This window comes from Zingiber officinale, chromosome 2A, assembly GCF_018446385.1.
Source record: "Zingiber officinale cultivar Zhangliang chromosome 2A, Zo_v1.1, whole genome shotgun sequence".
Lineage (NCBI taxonomy): Eukaryota > Viridiplantae > Streptophyta > Magnoliopsida > Zingiberales > Zingiberaceae > Zingiber > Zingiber officinale.
The window spans coordinates 120,996,990-121,017,563 of record NC_055988.1 but is presented as its reverse complement, the minus strand read 5'-3'; the positions used below and the strand labels follow the sequence as shown (position 1 = coordinate 121,017,563).

At 42.7% G+C, this 20,574-nt stretch overlaps 1 protein-coding gene across 1 annotated transcript; it reads left to right on the top strand.

The window, feature by feature from the left end:
* The first annotated feature begins 1,026 nt into the window (after positions 1-1,026).
* On the top strand, positions 1,027-20,290 carry LOC122042119 (aminoacylase-1-like). The gene is made up of 4 exons (XM_042602071.1): positions 1,027-2,307; positions 19,007-19,144; positions 19,732-19,971; positions 20,051-20,290. Exons 1-4 carry the CDS (start codon positions 1,183-1,185, stop codon positions 20,138-20,140), a joined length of 1,593 nt encoding a protein of 530 aa, XP_042458005.1. The 5' UTR covers positions 1,027-1,182; the 3' UTR covers positions 20,141-20,290.
* Positions 20,291-20,574: the final 284 nt, after the last annotated feature.

Below are 20,574 nucleotides of genomic sequence, written 5' to 3'. Positions count from 1 at the left end.
AGCGGTGGTCTAATCATGGCGTGGGTGGTGGGGGAGTTGCAACCGGTAAAAAGTCGTGAGATTAGAGGAGGAAGTGGGGAATAAGAAACGGGGAGGGGTGGCGGGGCACCTTTGTCGGCGTCGCGGCCGACCCGACAACAACAGGTGGCCGACAGCGGATCAGAACAAGAACAGGGAGAGCATCGGAGCCTAGCTGCTCCGCTCGGTGGCTCACTGGCACTACCACTGCCACTACCGCCGCCACAGTAGTCCGGCGAGAGATTTTCTCTGAAGATTCTGTGTAAGGGGGAATCTTTTGATCTTCCTTAACACCAACATTTTCATACCGATTGATTAGATTGACTAAAATAGCTCATAGATTATGAAAATTCACACCGCTAGAAAATACTCTTGATGAGGTCAACGGATCCGCAAGTAGATTCTTTTGTGTCGGAATCAACAACTCAATGAGTCGAGCTCTTGATGGAAAATGACATTAATTTTCCTAATTTTTATTGGTAGAAAATAATTTTTCTTTGTTTTAATCTATTTTTCTAATATATATTTGAAATTAGTCTATAAAGTGTGGCTGGACGGCCCAATATGTTGCGAGACATCCTATTGCGAGCCCATGAAAAGCCCAATCTCGTCGGGAGGGGCGATCCCACGTGAAAACCACAGTTCGGTTGCGGCCGGTCCTCGTCGGTTGCTCCGCTTGTGCCTCCGCTGCCGTGGCCCTGCGGCACTACTCCTCTCGATACATATAGGAAACGAACCCCCTCGTGCACAGCGCCAAGGCCACCGCCTTGTGCCTACCGAACGAGTCTCCGTCGTGCATATTCCGCTGTTCGTCGACGATGTCAACAACACCAACTGCGCCGTCCCCATGAAGCATAGCTTTCAGTTTACCATGGTCGCGGCGATCGTCACACAGAACCACGCCACACCTTGTCGAGTTCCCTCGCCGTCTCCCTCCTCATCTGCCGAACCCCCCTCCGGCCGCCATTCTCACCCGCGCAAACCATCGCCGCTGCCTCCATCACCATCCGGAACATATGGCTCCGCCACTGGCGGCCGCGGTACGTCCACTGCGCCGGAGGAAGGTAGATGGCGAAGAGCACGGAGGCGCCGAGCGTGGCGAGGAAATCGAGGGTGAAATAGGAGTGTGAGGATCCCGGAGGCACGTCGCTTCTGGAGCAGAGGATGCAGGTGACGTTGGTGACACGGATGAGTTGGCGGCGAGAAGGGCGGAGAGGAGGCGGAAACATGGTGGTAGGAGACGCCCGACGCGATGAAGAAATTGTTGACGCCGAGGAGGAGGCAGAGCACGAGGAGTCGGGGGGTGAAGACGGAAAGATTTGTATTTTTTTCTTCCTACTTAATGGAAAAGGGGCGAAAAACAAAAGTGGTAATATCTATTTGTTTGGTCAAATTGACACGCCTGATCTCGTCGGAGGGGATCCACCAACGATGCTCCACCTCCCGGTCACCGTTTTCACTCTCTTCCTCATGCTCCTCTCCTTTCATTCTCCTTCCGCCGGCGCCGCCTCCTTCAGCCAGCGGGAGGAGGAGCAGATTGAGCGCTTCCAGCGCTACCTCCGCATCCGCACCGCCCACCCTAACCCTGACTACGCCGCCGCTGCCGCCTTTCTCCTCGCCGAGGCCCGCTCTATCGGCCTCCGAGATGTTTCCCTCGAATTCGCTGCTGGGAAGCCCCTCGTCCTCCTGTCTTGGATCGGTTCTGACCCCTCCCTCCCTTCCCTACTCCTGAACTCCCACATGGACAGCGTCCCCGCCGAGCCCTCGCGCTGGCTCCACCCGCCCTTCGCTGCCGTACGCGACGCGGAAGGCCGCATCTTCGCCCGCGGTGCTCAGGACGACAAGTGCATCGCTGTACAATATCTCGAGGCCATCCGCAACCTCAAAGCCTCCGGCTTCGCTCCGCTCCGGTCCATCCATGTCTCGCTGGTTCCCGATGAGGAGATCGGAGGCGATGATGGGGCCGCCAAGTTCTCCGCTTCGGAGCAGTTCCGGGAGCTCAACGTCGGTTTCATGCTGGACGAAGGACAGGCCTCTCCCAAGGACGAATTTAGGGTGTTCTACGCTGACCGGTCGCCGCTCTCTTTGATCGTCACAGCAGTCGGGGCTCCGGGGCACGGATCGAGGATGTATGACGGCGGGGCGATGGAGAATCTGATGGACTGCGTGGAAGCTGCTGCAAAATTCAGGGCAAGTCAGTTCGATCAAGTGAAGTATGGATCTAAAGCCAATTCGGAAGTCATCTCGGTGAATCCCGTCTACATGAAGGCCGGCACTCCAAGCTCCACGGTAAGCCACTCTGTATACATTTTTCCTCTTGAATTTTGCATGATCTTCTCCTCCAAATTTTGTTCTTGATTGGTTACGTTATTTGTCCTTACAAAATCTAGGACTGAAATCCTATTTGTGGTCATATATGGGGAACTTTCTTCTTGTTTTCTTACCTTCATGATGATCATGAAAATTTCAGCCGTGTCTCTGAATTCTCAAACCTCCTTGCAAAAAAAGCCATGTTTTATGATCAATATTGCCTTGGGTATCAGATACTTAACATTGTAATTGATTCGGGCACTGTAAATTTAGTTACAGTAGTGTCATGAGTTCAGCTTTAGTTCAAAGATGCATATCTTGATCGCCACCTGAAGCATTCCAACTTGAGATTGGCACTTCTTGAACTACTTCTAGTAGGCCAGGTTGTCATTGATACCCACTTTTGTTAGCTCCATTTGACATAGATATGATCCTCAGACAAACCCACGTGCTATTAAGGACTAGGCTTTTGGGCCGGGAGGCCTCTTGGGCTGTTAGCTAGAAGATGGGATTTTCAGAGGACCCATTTATATATATATGGCCTAACTGGGCCATAGTGACATCCTCAAATGGAGAGCCTAGCAACTTAACATGGACTCTTTTATGGCCCGTCCGATCGGTAGGACCAATTGGGGGAGAAAAAGGGGAGCAGAGCCCCGAGTGCATCCGGTTCAAGCCGGGAGTGGGCCCATAGAGATCCTGTCCGATCGGCAAGGCCGATTGGAGAGAGGGGAGTTGAGTCCAGAGTGAGCCTGGTCTGTGCTGGGAGTGGTTCCCACGGGGAACATATTTGATTGACCCTGTCGATCGGGAATACGGGGAGCTGAGTCCCGAGTGAGCTCGGTTCGTGTCGGGAGTGCGACCTATAGGGATCATGTTCGATCGACAGGGCTGATCGACAATGCTGGGAGCTGAGTCCCGAGTGAGCTAGGTCCGCTAGGAGTGGAACCCATCGGGGCCTATCCGATCGGCAGGATCAATCGGGCGTGTGGGGCCCTACTAGGCTAGCTATTCGACTTTCTGCCATCGTAGGCTTTGACCGCCACCTATGCAAGCTCATTGACCCCTTTTCCTTCAGGTCGACCCTTTCCTTATTTATTGTATCACAAGCCTCCCTTTCAAGTGTAGGAGGTTCATGCCGACTAACTGGGCATTATCTTAATTGTGTCTATCCGATCGACAATTTGATACTTTTCCATCAAACTTACTTTTGCAATTATCTTCCTTGAAAAACGAGATGTCATACCTCATAAATGCTTTGATAATGGGAAATGATATACTTTGTAAGTGTCATAAATGCACGGTAAAGTGCGACGATATTCATGATGGTGTATCATGGTCATGATTTGTCTGTTACATCTATCATAAATGTCAATTTCTTTAGTGCAGCCACGTGGCTCACCCACGCAGCTAGTCATGATAGGTTTGTTGCAGAGACATTTGACTGTTTGAATTCTGTTGTCTCTCTGATCAAACGATGGTGATCTTTTAGTATGCTTTTTTGTCCCAGCAATCAGACTGTGAGTTTAGAAAACCCTAAGGGTTTTATAAATCGTGGAGGCTTGAGTAAATGCTCACGCGTTCATCTTCTCCGGTTGCTCTTGCTGTCTTTCACCGGCTACTTTCTCTTCATTTTCGTTTCTCCTTCCGTTCTCTCTCTCCTTGTAAGTTTTTAGCCTTTTTTCTGTCTCCTTGCTCCGATTCTATGGTCCTTGAAATTCCGCTTCATATCCCCTCCCTCTGTTACATTGCCATGCTCTCAGATATCAACGACGGGGAGGTGACTCAGCTCAGGCTAACTTCATATCATTATTCCCAACACACTCAATCATCCCCGTCTTCCTCCAGGATATGTCATGTTCTTTAGGGATTTCTCCCCTCCCTCTGTTACATTGCCATGTTCATAGGATTTCTCAATATTTTCACATTTCCCTTCAACAGTTGGCTCCGAACTCAATTTGATTATTGTGTGGGGTAGTTATTTTGTTTAAGTTGTGTCGAGTCCCTTTGTTTCTTTGTATCTTTTATTATTTTTATTATCCCTAAAAAAGCAAAGGCAGGAGTTTTTATTTTCTAAGTCCGACTGAAGGCAGTCTTTTTTGACAAGATGCCTTCTTCTTATAAAGGATGAAAATCTTATTATTTCTTTGTCCTACCGGACTATCCCTTTCAATAGCCGATCGATTGGCAGATGAAACTTCCGCCTTCTCCGGAATTGGATGTTTTTCACTGGGAGCAATTATCTACTTGCTTTAGAGGCCCTATCCTCGTTATTATTGTTAGTTGAAGTTCTCTTTTTATTTTGCAGGTAGAATCATGTGAAAGGAGATCGTAAGTAGCACAATTAGGCTTGACAAAGTCAAGTTGAATGGACATTGCGAAGCCATCTTGGATGAGCGAGAAATCCAACCGATCGGCTCTGGAGCCAGTGGCGAGGTTGCGGGTAGCAGGGCGACAAGTGATGCAGCCGCCAGTCTAGGGAAAATGTTGCGACCCCGACCTTCCATGGTGCTTGTTAGAGACTCCTCCGAGTCCACAGAATTCGACGAGCTGCTGAGGATTCATCGTAAAAGACGTCGACCGGCGACTTCGACCGACTGGACCTCTTTGATGCGTCCCCCGTTCGTTCGGGGAGAATCCTTTGTGGCTGTTCCGAGGCAAACAACTGGTGGATGAGTCAAATCTGACTCCGGTGGATCCCCCAACGACCAACTTATAACTGACCCTCCTTAGCCGATTGACCCTATAGTCGCGCGGTCGATTTCTACTCTTCCACTCCCTCCAACCGATAGTACACGGGTAGTCCTCTTCCAGGCCCAATTCCTCTCGGGCGACAGGAACTCCCTTCAAAATTAGTGTTACTTTTGCAATTCTCTCCCAGAGGGGATTGGTCCACTCCCTTTTATATCCACCCTCGCTCAACCATATTGTGCGACTGAAGGGAAAATTGGCCAAGGCTTAGGAGCAATGCATGGATCGGCCCATTAACTGGATTCACTGATATATTCGCCTAGGACATAACTGCAGTAAGTGTTTTTGTAACTTTTTGCACTTCTTAAAGAGATTTTGACGTCGTGTCTTTTTACCAATTTTTCTAGTTTTGGTCTTCGGGGTTATCCCTCTGCTAGATTCTATCGGACATGGATTACATGAACCAGGCCTTGATGAAAAAGGTTAAGGAGTTAGAGTCTGCTTATGTGTTCAATCGTGATTCGAAATTCGTGTATTATGTTTCTACACCACTATGCGCAACGGAAGTTTAAAATTTATTTTATGATTTAACAATTATATCAAAGGAGTGTTCATATGAATTTTAAAAACAAACATGAGCATGATCTTTAATCTAAGTATGCATTACAATCTAACCATTCAAGTAAGATCCTTAAAGCACAACAAAGATAAACTATCAAATGATTCATCTAATATTAATTTAATCTTTTTATTTAGACATGCAAAACTATCTAATTTAAATATACTAGATCTTTTAGCAAAATCTAACTAATAGCAGTAACACATGCATCATTAAATAAATGAATCAAAACATAAGTGAAAACATACCTTTTGAACAACCTTTGTTTGGGGATGTCTCCAACTATTTCGGGTTTAGCAAAATAGTTTTTCTTTGTTTGTCTTGAACTTGTGCTTCCTCCGTCTAATCCGGTCCATGATTGGAGTCCCCTTTCCAACGCTTGATTGCACTAGAGATCAAGTGTCGTTTTTTCGTCAAGACGGTCGTAACGAACAATTGACAAAGAGATGAGTTTCTCTTGATGGAAGAAATAAGAAGATCTCTATCTCCTTGAGAGGGGGCGGCGACTTGAAAGAAAATATTTATATCTTCACCCACCTCACTTCTCTCTCACTTCTACACTCTTGGTCACACTTTCCTAGGATAACCACATCTCTTTATATAGTTCATCAACTCTTTATGGAAGATAAAGAGATGAGTGTCTCTTCATCTATCGAAAGAAGATGAAGAAACATGTGTCTCTTCACCTCTCCAATGAATAGGAAGAAATGAGTGTCTTTTCATCTATCCAAGGAAGATAAATAGACATGTGTCTCTTCACCTCTTCATGGAATATTAAGAGACATGTGTAGATAACAAATTAAACCTAGCAATTTTTCTTTCTTCCATCTTGGTTCATTGGATATTAGAACATTTCTAAAATCCAATAATGTGATTCCATCATAATCATGATAACATTTGATCATATCAAACTTTAGTTGTCAATTCACTATTCGATCACATCAAACTTTAGTTGTCAATTCACTATTCGATCACATCAAACTTTATTCGTCAAATTCAACTACTTGTGTGACCGGTTCAGGATACAGCTAACCGTGGGTTCACAACTCTTTATGATTCAGGATGGTACTCGTCCTTTATACAAGTATACCCTTAATAGCCTCATTCTATGATCAACTACTTAATTATAGGATGTCAGAATTAATTCTGATTAGTACCCAACAAATCATGGTAAGAGCGTCTAGCAGCACTGCCCTATGACTCCCTAGGTATCACTAAATAGTGCCTGTAAGAACCGGTCGATTATGGTTAATGTACAATTTGGTCCCTTCATCTCATATATTCCGGGTCGTATTTACAACCATTGATACATCGAGGGTTGTATATTGATTCGACAATCATATGATGTATCTTATAGTGGCATCGCATGTGCAACTAGGAAACTCATTTCCTAAAGCACATCTTACAGTCTGATCAGACTTTATACACTATAGAACAATACATTATATAGGATATCCACACCCATGAGTGTGTGGTGAATCCCAGACTACAATACACTAACTCTTATATGTTTTGTTACTACACTCAATCTCATCACTTGATGACCTTAATGGAGTTAGTAAATGAGTTAAAGTATAGCCTTAGAGTATCAGTATTGTCTTGGGTCATAAGAACTATTAGTATACAACCACAACTAAAGACTTATCCACTCAATAAATAATAACCATTTGGAAAGTCTCTGTGAGGGTTGTTCGACAAACTCATCGTATAATCATCCATTTGTATACTTGAGCATCTATCCTTACCACTACATCACAGATGCTAGTCTCTAACTCGAGCGACATTTTATCGTTATTTATTAGGTAGCCCAATTGACTAGGAATATGTTTAGAATATCCAGTGAATATTGATATATTTCATGATGTTCATCATATGTACCACCCAATCTCACTATAGTATATTCAAGTACTTTAGTTATGCATCTAGCATGAGTATAAAGATAAAGTAATGTCATACTAAATTGAATTATATTAAAATAAATGATGTTTATTTATATGAGTCAATAAAGCCCTAGCCAACAATTGGCTTGCAAGGCACCTACTCTAACATAAGCACCTCAATCATGGGAGGTTCAAGCGGAGGTGGCCAAGCTGAAGGCGGAAGCGGTGGCCCAGTTAGAACTTCTGTTGCAGGTTGAGAAGGCCCTTTTGGAGGAGAGAGAAAATGGCCTGCTAGTTTGCAGCCATGCAAAAATTACAAACCACCTTGAAAACTTGCTAATTTTGGCTCAAATTTGAAAGCACGAGGAGGTAGAGAACTATGTCCGATCTGGACAAAAAAATAGATGAAGCCAAGTCACGGCCCTCACTCTAAAGTTAAAAGAGGCCAACATCCAAATCTCCGAGTTGGCAGAGAAGGCAGCTGAGCTGATGACTAAGGATGTATTAATTGAAAATCAACAGAAGGACCTGGATGCTCATAAGGCCGAGCTGGAGGCAGCAAGGGCTGAGCTGGAAACCATAAAAACCGAACTAACATCTCATAAGGCTAGGGAAGCATGACAGTTGGAGGCCCATAAACCTAATTACTTCCCTTCTCTTGACTTTGGTAGGAGGATTATAAAAGTGTTTTCCTATGGAGTTGATGGGGCCATCAAGCAATTAAGGGAAACAGGTTTTCTGACGACAGAACTTCCTGAACGATTCATCGACCACTAGAAAATTCTCGATGATATTCCCGATGATGCCTTTCTAGATCAATCATAGGCCGCTTTTTGTACTCTTTTCCTTTTGTAAGGCGTTTTGACTATTATTTCCAAAGCCCAAGCGTTTTAATTTTCTTTCTACTTTGACTAAGTATAAACTTGCAAGAAGGCGATAATGCAATGGGTGCCGACAGGACACGTGGGAACATGCTTATAACTTAGTTAGGACTAAGAGTCTGTAGTTTTCATCTGAATAGAGGGTCGTTGGGCACGTGGAAACATGCTTATAACTTGGTCAGGGACGAGTATGGAGATTTCACTGGGGCGTGTGAGGCACCATACTTATACCTCGGTCTTAAAGACGCGAGAGTCTGGGGATTTTTGTCGACCGGATAGTCGTTGGAGCATATGGGGAACTACACTTATAACTCACAATATATGCGAGAGTCTAGGAATTTTTTTGTCGTTGGGCATGTGGGAACACACTTATAACTTAGTTAATGACCAAAAGTTTGGATTTTTATCTAACCGGATTGTCATTAGACACGTGGGAACACGCTTATAACTTAGTCAGGGACTAAGAGTCTGGAGTTTTTATCTGACCGAAGGGTCGTTGGGCATGTGGAAACACGCTTATAACTTGGTCAAGGACCAAGAGTCTGGATATTTTACTAGAGCATGTAGGGAATCATACTTATAACTCAGTCTTAGAGATGCGAGAGTCTGGAGATTTTTACTGGATGGTCGTTGGGCATGTGGGAATACACTTATAACTCGGTCAGGGACCAAGAGTCTGGAGTTTTTATCTGATCGGAGGGTCGTTGGGGCGTATGGGGAACCACACTTACAAGGCTGAGCAGGCATATTTTTGCACTGTTCACTAAGAGATGGAAAAAGTATATTTTACAACTCACATCCTCTCGAGCAATTGTTAAAAGTATTTTTAGGTTCTATAAGGCTGCAAATAACTTGCACTCCAGGGTCTACTCAGCCGTTTACCATTTGCATCTTGTAAATAATATGCCTCTGAAGCCATCTTTTGCACCACTGTGAAGTAGACCCGGGCCGGGTCTGGCCCGGACCCGGCCCGGGTCTGGCCCGGACCCGGCCCCGGCCCGTAACCGGGTCAACGGGCCAAGTCACGGCCGGTTCGTTCATTGATCAGAAACCGGCGATTAACCGCGAGTTGAATCGGCTCATCCGTAAATTTTTTTAACGGCTGAACCGGTTAACCGACGGTTCATAGCCGTTTAACCGGCGGTTCGTAGCCGTTGGGAGGGTTTTTGGGTATTTTTTTCAACGGTTAGGATCATTTGACCGTTTTTTGATCAATGACTATGATTTAGTGTCCGTTACTATCGAAACTCTATAAATAGAGAGCTCATTTCATCATTTTTCACACATCTTCTCTACTTTTAATCTCATTTTCATATTCTCTAATCTCTACACGCTTTCGTTTTCAATTTTCAATTACAATAGAAGGAGGCCGCGGAGGTGCATCATCTCAAGCTCAGAAGGGAAAGCAAATAATGAATCCGCGGGAGGAGGACCCCAACATTCAATCCACCGATAATGAGATCGAGCATCTTCCGAATCCGACACCCGAAACACAAGGAAGTACCAATACAATTACTTCTAAGGTTCGGGAACTTCCTCCTCTAAAGTCTTCTATTTTTACTAAACATTTTGAGAATGTCACTCTTCCGTCGGGAGAAATGCGTGCAAAATGTAAGCACTGCAATGCTTTCTACAAATTCCAAGTCGGAGGCGGCTATGGGTCGTTGAAACGACATGTAGAAACGAAGCACCCGACGGATTATGGACTCGACCGTTCTCAAACACAATTATCAAGATTTTCTTCAACTAGCGGTAGTACCGATTCTAGTTTATTTTTATATTCGGATAATAAATTAAGAGAATCATTAGCTAAATTTGTTTCCGTAGAACATCTTTCTTTTAGTTTTGGATCTAAATGCATATTTGAAGATTTTTGTAAAGAATCTCTTAATCCATGTGCTAAACGTGTTCCTAGGACTACACTTACTCGTACAATTAAAAAATTAGTAAAACAAGGAAAAAAGAATTTAATTGATGAATTTAGTAAATTAGATAATAAAGTTTCTTTATGTTCCGATATTTGGAGTGATCATTAGCAAACACATTCGTATATGGGTGTGACTTGCCATTGGATCGATAACTCTTGGAACCTCCAAAAAAGATTATTAGCTTATAGAGTTTTTGATGAATCACATAATACTCATAATATCGCACAATTATTATGTTTAATTTTAGAAGAATATGGTTTAACTCATAAAATATTTTCAATATCATTATATAATGCTAGTTCTAATACCGCTTGTATAGATGATCTAAAATTTGTTTGTCAACCTATTATTGGAGGTTTATTTTTTCATATTCGTTGTGTATGTCATGTTTTAAATTTATGTGTTCAAGATGGTTTAAAAATTTTAGAAAGTTATATTAAACCAATTAGAATTGTAATTTCTTATTTATGGTCTCATCCATCTATAATGAAACAATGGGGTAGGTTTTGTAAAATTAATGGAATGAGACCTAAAAAATTTCCACGTGATGTACTAACACGTTGGAATTCAACATACCAATTATTACAAGATTCATTTCAATATAAAGAATTATTATGTTCATTTTTTGCACAAAACACTAATACTAATATATATTTATTTTCACAACAATGGAATATTTGTAGTAGTATTTGTGAAATTTTAAAAGTATTTAATGATGCAATCGAACAACTTTCCGATGTTTATTATCCCACTGCTCAATTAGTTTTAGAAAAATTTTCTAATATAGTATTAGTTTTAAATGAACATATTAATAATGAATCTTTATCTCCTTGCATCTTAGCTATGAAAACTAAATGGGAAAAATATTTTTATTTAATTCCTGAAATTTATTTAATTGCATTTGCTTTAGATCCTAGATTTAAATTAGAAGTTTTACAAGAAATGTTAACTTTATATTATGACGCTTTAATTCCAATTAAAGATTCTTTTTCCCCTGATCCAGTTAATATTATATATAATGTTAGAATTTATTTATATGATATTTATAATCAATATTATGTAAAATATGGAACACAAATTAATATTTCGAAATTCAACAAACTACTAGTAGTAATTTAAAACTTACAAAAGCACAACTCTTATTAAAAGAAGAGAAAACGTCCATGAGGATCCTCAAGTTCCACACGACTTCTTTTGATTTTAATGAAGCAGATAGCGAAAACTTTGATATCTTAAAGTGGTGGTCACAGAAGGCTCAAAGCTTTCCCGTTCTCTCCGTGATCGCAAAAGAAATTTTAGCTTGTCCAGTGTCAACTGTTGTTGTGGAGCAGACGTTTAGTGTCGGCGGCAACATATTAGATGAACGACGATCAACTTTGTCTCCCGACTCATTGGAAGCCCAAGCATTACTGGACGATTGGACCAGAGCGGAGAAAAGAATCCAAAGAATGCAACTTTCAGATGACAAAGTTGAAGATTTTGATACTGAAGGAACAAATACAACAGGAACAGGAAATGGAAGTGAATGAAAATGTAAAAGAACTACGTGAGCTTTGATTCCCCTAAAAGGATACGTAGACAACTTAAATAAGTGCAAGCCCTTTTTTCAATAAATTTTAATTTCTAATTTTTAATGTTTAATGTTTAATGTTTAATTTTTAATTTTTAATTTTTTTTAACATATTAATCTTGAACCGTGGCGAATCGTGACGAACCGTGAACCGGCAGTTCTGAACCGTGAACCGTAACCGTCTTGCGTGGTTAAGGTTAAGGGTTGACTTGCCTGGAACCGTCGAACCGGTGGTTCCGAACCGTCGAATCGTCGGTTCCGAACTGTGGTCAGGTCTACTGTGAAGGGACCCCATTGGGGCTCTAATTTGTTGATATCTCCAACTAACTTGATCCTCTTCCAAACAAGATCGTCTTCTTGAAAGGAATGGGGGATGACTCGTCGATCATAGTTTTGTCGCATCCTTTATCTGTATGCAGTTAGCCGAGCGGCTATCAGATCACGGGTGTCGTTGATGAAATCCAGCTCTAGGACACGCTGATCAACATTATTTTGATCATAGAGCAGCCGCCGAGTGGACTCTTCATCGACTTTGATCGGGACCATTGCTTCACTGCCATAGACTAAATGAAAGGCGTCATTCCCGTGCTTTCTTGAGGAGTGGTTCGATTGACCCATAATATGTCGGGGAGTTCTACCCAATTCCCACCCACATGATCAAGTTTGGTTGAGTCCCCTAATAATTTCACGATTAGCGACTTTTGCCTGACCATTGCTTTGTGGGTATGCACAGAAGCGATGACTTGGAGAATATCGAATCCTTCCACCACCCTTTGATTTTGCGTCCTTGGAACTGCTGGCCATTATTTAAGACCAGCTTGTGAGGAATTCCGAATCGACACAAGATGTCGACCCACAAAAATTTATTGACCGCTTGCTCTGTGATCCTAGCTGGGGCTTTTGCCTCCATCCACTTGAAGAAATAATCTACTACTACAAATATGAATTTCTTCTGAGCAGGGGTAGTCGGGAAAAGACTCACGATGTCTATTCCTCATTGATCAAAGGAACAGGAGACTAGAGGAATCCGGTATAGTTTAATGTTTTTGACAAGAAGTATAGATGACCACTAGTCGAACGACATCGGCCTGCAGGGTGGGCAAAAATTACCCTGCCAATATTACTTTTTGGGCCAGTGTCCAATTACCGACATGACTACCACAGTAACCTTGACAAACCTCTTGAAGGATGTAGTTAACTTCATCGGGCCCGACGCATTTTAACAACGGCTGAGAGAAAGCCCATTTATAAAGATGGTCACCTATCAGGGTAGTGAACCGAGTGACTCTTCTTTTGACATCTTGAGCCCATTCAACGCCGATCGGTAGAATTCCCTACTGCAGATAAGAAATTAATGGAGCTCTCTAATCGATAGGTTCTTCCACATTGTCCTATAAGTCTATCTGAGCTATCAACAATGTTTGTGCGACGGACTTATCTAATTCCCAGGTAGATAGTGAACTAGACATCTTGGCTAGCCCGTCTGCCTTCTGATTGTCTGCTCGGGAGATTTTGCAAAGGGTAACATCTAAGAAATTAGCCTTTAATTTTTCGTAAGTTTTTTTGTATATTCTTAGCCGTGGGCGGTTAGCTGCGAATCCGAATCGATAACGACTTGGTTTGCTCCTACATGTTTGGCTACTTGGAGTCCATCGAGTAAAACTTAATATTTTGTTTCATTATTGGACGCCCTTATATTTTGCGGGATGGACAACTTCATTGTATCTGGATAGTGCGGTGATCTGTCCAACAAGCCTTTGGGCCTCCTTGAGATTTTGCTGTGCGCCCATACTTTTATGTGCTTGGATCTTTTCTAGATTGACTTCGGTTCCCCACTCTGTAATAATATATCCAAGGAAACGACCTCGACGAGCCCCAAATAAGCACTTGTTCAAATTCAACTTGAGCCCGTATTTTCGCAGTGTTGAAGGTTTCTTCTATATCAATAATTAAATCTACCGATCGTACCTCGTTACCTGTAAATTCATACAAGGCAGTAGTCATAGGTTGGAGCTCACCTTGGTCAAATTTGCATTTTGTCAAAGGCTGCCTTGAAGAGAATATTGACGGAACTTCCCGTGTCCACGAAGATGCGCGCTACTTCAAAATTTGTAATAATGACTTTGATGATCAGAGCGTCATCATGGGGAAGCTCCACTCCTTAAAGATCCTAATAAAGCTAATTTGTGGGCCCTCCACTTTCTCCCGGCTAGAGTCGACCACATGGATTTTCAGTCATCTTCCATGGGCTTTTCGTGTTCTGTTGGAGTCTCCATCAGTGGATCCTCATAAAATCATACTCACTCTTCTCACTGTTGCGTTACTTTGATCTTCCTCCTGTCTGGTCGGCGTAGACGTCCTTCCTTCATACGAGGTAGAAGTATTACCAGAGGGTGGCAATATGCTAGCTAGTCGACTGGCTGGTCTACTAGCTACACTAGGGCCTGGTGTTGGCGGCCTAAGCAATTGCGAAGCAATTTGGGGAGGTGCAGCGGCTCAACAACTATCTCGAGCATACTGTTGACACTTTTGGGTGTTGTGCGTCCTAGTCCGGTGGTAAGTAAAGAAAGTATGGATCCACTGGTGTGACTCGGTAAAGGATGTTCGAGCTACCTCCACGTGCTGCACAACTCTTCCTCGTTGAGCTGGAGGCGGTTGAACCGAGGGCATGGGAGTTTGTCGGCGCTCATTACACTGCAAAGGAGCCGGATGAGCTTTCCGTTCAGTTTGAAGAGGAACTTGATTGACCCTTTCTTTGCGGCTTAAACCTCTTCCATATTGATGTATTTACCCGTCCAGCCCAATAAATCGTCGAAGTCTTTCAGGGCTTTCTCGCTAGAGAGCGAAAGAAATTCCCGTCCAGGAGCCCTTGTGAGAAAGTGCTTACCAGAATTCCAGATGTGGTAAAGGGAACATCCATAGCCACTTGGTTAAATCTCTTTATATAGACCTTCAAGAACTCCTTTGCTCCCTGCTTGAGTGCGAATAAACTTAAGTTGGTCTTATGGTACATTCGGTTGCAAGCAAAGTGTTGGAGGAAAGTCTTCTTGAAGTCCTTGAAGTTGGTGATCAAACCAGTAGGGAGCCGGTCGAACCACCTTTATACCGATCCGAAGAGAGTTGTTAGGAATACTCGGCACTTGACGTCATTAGTGTATTGATGTATTAGGGGGGTATTCTCAAAATTGCGGAGATGATCCTCGGGATCAATAGAGCCTCCATATTTGTCGATCAGCAAAGGCCGAAAGCGCTCGGATAGTTTATCTTCTAGGATCTCTTGTAAGAAGGGTGTTCCCAGTCGCTCGGGCGAGTTGGCACCAGCTAGGGCTGCACTCTGTTTCGGATCCCTAGGTGAATCTCTAGTTGAAGATCCATGGGATTGCTCAGCTCCAAGGTAGCCTTCGGTGGGCATCTGAACAAATGCCCGAGGGAACTCCATTTGCTCTTTGGACTTGGATTCTCACTTAGCAACACGTGGTCCTTCAGATGACGTGATAGGTGCAATGTGTGCTTTTGAAGGGGCAGGATTTGTCGCTTGCTACTTTTGCATAAGTGCTTATGCTTTTTCTATCACAAGCTGGTCGAAATCTTCTTGTGGCAAAGTGATAGTTAGTTTTATGGTGTCGTTCATCTTCACATTTCGACAGAGAGGTTCCTACAAACGGTGTCAAATTTGATATTGTTGGGAAGTGATGGGGATGTATCGTCGGTGATGTGGCGTGGCTCTAAGAACTCCTATGCCAATGGAGAAGGACCCCTTTTATAATGTCTCTCACAATCTCCGCATTAATGAGACATTATCCTGCAATCCATCGGTATGGAGAAGGTGTAAGTATCTGTACATTGATACAATCCTCTAACAAACTTAGGTGCTGTATTAATGGCAATAACTGGACTTTTGGGTCGGGAGGCCTCTTGGGCTGCTAGCTAGAAGATAGGCTTCGCAGATGATCCATTTATGTATATGGCCTAATTGGGCCATAGTGACATCCTTAAAGGGAGCAGAGTCTAGCAAGTCAACATTGACTCTTTTATGGCTCGTCTGATCGGCAGGACCGATCGAGGGAGAAAAAGAGGAGCAGACCCCTGAGTGCATCCGATTCGAGCCGGGAGTAGGGCTCTCGGGGACAGGGGAGCTAAGTCCAAAGTGAGCTCGGTTTGCATCGAGAGTGGGGCTCACAGGCAACATGTCCGATCGACAGGGCCGATCAGGAGTGCAGGGAGCTCAGTCCTGAGTGAGCTCGGTCCGTGCTGTGAGTGGGGCCTATGTGGATCTTGTCCGTTCGGTAGGGCCAATCGAAAGTGCGAGGAACTGAGTCCTGAGTGAGCCCGGTTTGCGTCGGGAGTGGGCCCCACGGGGATCGTGTCCAATCGACAGGTTTATTGGGAGAGTGGGGAGCTGAGACTTGAGTGAGCCTGGTCCGCTCTGGGAGTGGAGCCAACACGGAACCTATCTGATCGGTAGGGCCGATTGGATGTGTAGGGCTCTACTAGGCCACCTATTTGACTTTTTGACCCACTGTGGACTTTGATCGCCGCCTATGCAAGCTCATTGACCCCTTGTCCTTCGGGTCGGCCCTTTCCCTAGGCTTCGCAGATGGCCCATTTATGTATATGGCCTAACTGGGCCATAGTGACATCCTCAAAGGGAGCATAGTCTAACAAGTCAACATTGACTCTTTTATGGCTCGTCCGATCGGCATGACTGATCGGGGGAGAAAAAGAGGAGGAGACCCCTGAGTGCATCCGCTTCGAGCCAGGAGGAGGGCTCACAGAGAGCTTGCCCGATCGACCTCGGGGAGAGGGGAGCTAAGTCCAGAGTGAGCTCGGTCTGCGTTGAGAGTGGGGATCACAGGGAACATGTCCGATCGACAGGACCGATCAGGAGCTCAGTCCTCTGTGAGCCCGGTCCGTGCCAGGAGTGGGGCCTATGTGGATCTTGTCCGTTCGGTAGGGCCAATCGGAAGTGCGAGGAACTGAGTCCTGAGTGAGCCCGGTCTGCGTCGGGAGTGGGGCCCACTGGGATCGTGTCCAATCGATAGGTCAATTGGGAGTGCGGGGAGCTGAGACTCAAGTGAGTCTGGTCCGCTCTAGGAGTGGAGCCAACAAGGAACCTATTCGATCGGCAGGGCGATCAGATGTGTGGGGCCCTACTAGGCCAGCTATTCGACTTTTTGACCCACTGTGGACTTTGATCGCCGCCTATGAAAGCTCATTGACCCCTTGTCCTTTGGTCCAACCCTTTTATTCACGATATCATTAATGATCCTCTTGCACTTAATATATTTACCATCAAATATAAGGTTATAGAAATTAATTAGGGGAAATTGCTCAAAACTCTTTACTAACAAATTATTCTTCCTTATAAAAAAAAAAAAAAAAAAAAAAAAAAAAAAAAAAAATTATTCTTCCTTCTTAGTCCCTACGTCAGAAAAAGTTTGCTCCCACTCCCTGGATGTAAACTTTTCTTGCATGCAACTCCCTAATCCATACTGATTTACCTAATTACCCTTCATTTTTTTATAGGTACAAAAAAATCCAAAAGGAGGTATAATTTTTCTTAAATTCAGCATATTTAAACTAAAATCTAGTATATTTTCTATCAAATTAAGCATGATTTTTTTTCGCCTGACCAATCGTTTGAGAGCTCATATCAATCGATTGACTTAGGCTGAATCGATTTGTCAGGCGAAAAAAGAGTTGTGCTCAATTGGATAGAAAATATATTATATTTTCTTTAAATGTTGCTAAATTTAGGAAAAACTATACCTTCTTTTAGACTTTTTGAACCTATAGAAAATGAGGGCAATTAGGTAAGTTGATATCCATTATGTTTGGTTAGGGAATGAGAATAAATATTTTCTGGCACGAGGACTTAGGGTAAAGTTTTAGTTGTGTTTGGGAATTTTTCTCCAATTTACCGATTAATAAAGTTTATAACAATTAAAAAGGTAATTAAATTAAAATTTTAAGACAATAAGTTATAAATATATAATAAGCATCTTGATTGATAATTTTTTGTGAATGTCATGCATTACATGAGAACATTAGTTCTTTTGCATTTTAGTAGAATGAACCTAATGATTTTTCAACATCTAAATTAAATTACAGTTTCTCAAGAGTGTTAGAATTGATTTCTCCACGCACCAATAAATATACACGAATAGTCCCTAGAATTTGGATTTGAATTGGCACAACAAAGATTAGAATAGGCATCAGGAATTGGTACAAAAATAAAATATGGGCATATCTTGGTGTATTCAACTCTGACATTACTCTCTGTATTATAATTTGCTGCTTCACTTGGTACTTCCTCTCTTCTCCTCTTCTCTTACAGGAAGATAAAATTCTTGTCTTGGGCGCTTCCTAATGATACCAACCAAGACAAACCATATCTTGGTCGGTGCCACCAAAACTTTGTTGGCACGAGTGGCTTATTTTCCTTTGTCATCGATATTGATGTGGCAGAAGCCTCGGTATTTGGCCAGAACAAATACCAATATCAGTTTGCGGTTGATTGACACCAGAAACTATGGTTCTGTAGACATAAATGTGAATAATCAGCTTTGTTAATTTTGATGCAATTCAAGTCGACAAAATTTGAAAATGTTGCGGTTTGAGAATACACACACATATACATACAGTTTTCTCTACTCGTGATGCTTTTGTTAATAACTGTACTTGTAGGGACGTTATTGTTTTGCTTTATGGTTATGATTTGTGGACTCAGGTAGAGTATTTGACACCGATATGAATCTGTAACACAGATGTTACCAAATCTTTTATATGTGAACAATCAGTTTCAACGTTGAAAGTTCATGTGCTTTACACTGACTTGGAGTGTTGAAATTTCACGAGTTTTTGCATATTTCTTAACGTGGTTTGAGTAACTATTCACCGAAAACAATTTTGTAAGTTTCCTTTTCTGTTTCTTGTATTCTACCTTGGAAGTCTCCTATCTAAGGGTGGCACATGTGTAAACTATACATATGTTTCTCATCTTGTTGATTTATTCATCAAACTGTTCGCACTTTGAATTTAATACGAGAATATACTTCTTACGTAATCATGCATCATGTAGTGTAACATATAGAAAATACTTGCTGCAGGGTTTTGTAATGAATATGCAGCCTTCAGAAGCAGAGGTGGGCTTTGATCTTCGTTTGCCGCCAACAGCCGATATAGATCTTCTAAAGAAAAGGATCGAGGAGGAATGGGCACCCTCTATAAAGAATTTGACATACAAGGTTAGAAAAATGCTCGACTATTTGAGAAGTCATTTGGTGCAAATTCAATCTAATTGAGTATTTTGTTTGCCTAATGAACTATAGTTTTGGTGCAATGCTTTGTCTGAGGTTAGAGGTGCCTATGAATGACTAGTTAGGCTATTCAATGATCATAGATACAGTTTATATTTGCAACAAGGTCTATCGAAAACTCATGGCCAATTTGCAACTAACCCTAAACAATTGAGATAGATAATTTGCTGTAGTAGCAGTAATGTTGATGCAATGCTTCATGTTTTAGAACACGATTTTTGTTGTGATAGAATAAGGACAGCCAACCTTACTTTCCAAAACCTGTATTGCTTTTTTTTTATATATATATCTGGAATCGTCTTTCCTTCAGCCAAGGGGGTAGATGTATATATGTAAGATCGTCATTGATCTCTAATTCAAATGAAAGTTTTATCACCTTTTCTGACTTAACAATACCTCCAGGATGACAAACCATATAACTTTGGGCAGCTTTTTTTCAAGAACTTCATGTAATATACATGTTCGACTACATTTGAAAATGATCAGATGTGTTTTTGTCTTCCATATTGTTATAGCTGATACAAAAAGGACCGATAAGGGATAATAAAGGGCGGCCCCTAGCAACACCAACCGACGAGTCCAACCCATGGTGGTCTGCATTCAAACAAGCTATTTTGGCGTCGGGAGGGAAACTTGCTAGACCAGAAATTTTGTCTTCGACGACTGATGCTAGATTCATGAGACAGATGGGAATTCCCACCCTGGGATTTTCGCCGATGAAGAATACTCCAATATTACTTCATGATCACAACGAGGTCCAGATTTCATTGTCCATTTTCAATTTCCCTGCTCATTTTGTTGTCCCTTCTGATGATTCATCGACTTTACATACAGTTTTTGATGGATTCTGTGTTTCTCAACGGGATCAAGGTGTACGAGCAAGTCATCAGTGCTTTGAGCTCCTTACCAGAAACTTCAGTATGAGCTAGTCGGTTATGTTCAAATATCATGAAAAGGATTGTTCAGATAATGAATGGTTATGTATTTAAAGACGACCACTTTGACCATTCTCATGAGTAGATATCTGAAAAGATTTGGTCAACTCTAATTAAGATGGATCCTGCGTTTTTTTTATAGATTACGCTAATCATTACACTTTCTTTCTCTTTTACAGCTCCATCATAACTTCCAATACCTGAACTCACGCTTCAGAAAGGCACGCATGCAATGCAACGCAGCAGCCTTCCACCGGGGATCTTTGCCGTCATCAGAAGCCACGTTCATGCACGCAACGAGCAGTGCATTTACATCGCAGAGGAAAGGAAAGAGCTTTCGACTTAAAGTAGGGGAAGAAAGAAAGGGAACGAGAGCTATAGCCATATCTGTCCTCGGATTAATGGCTGTTACGCTGATTGTTC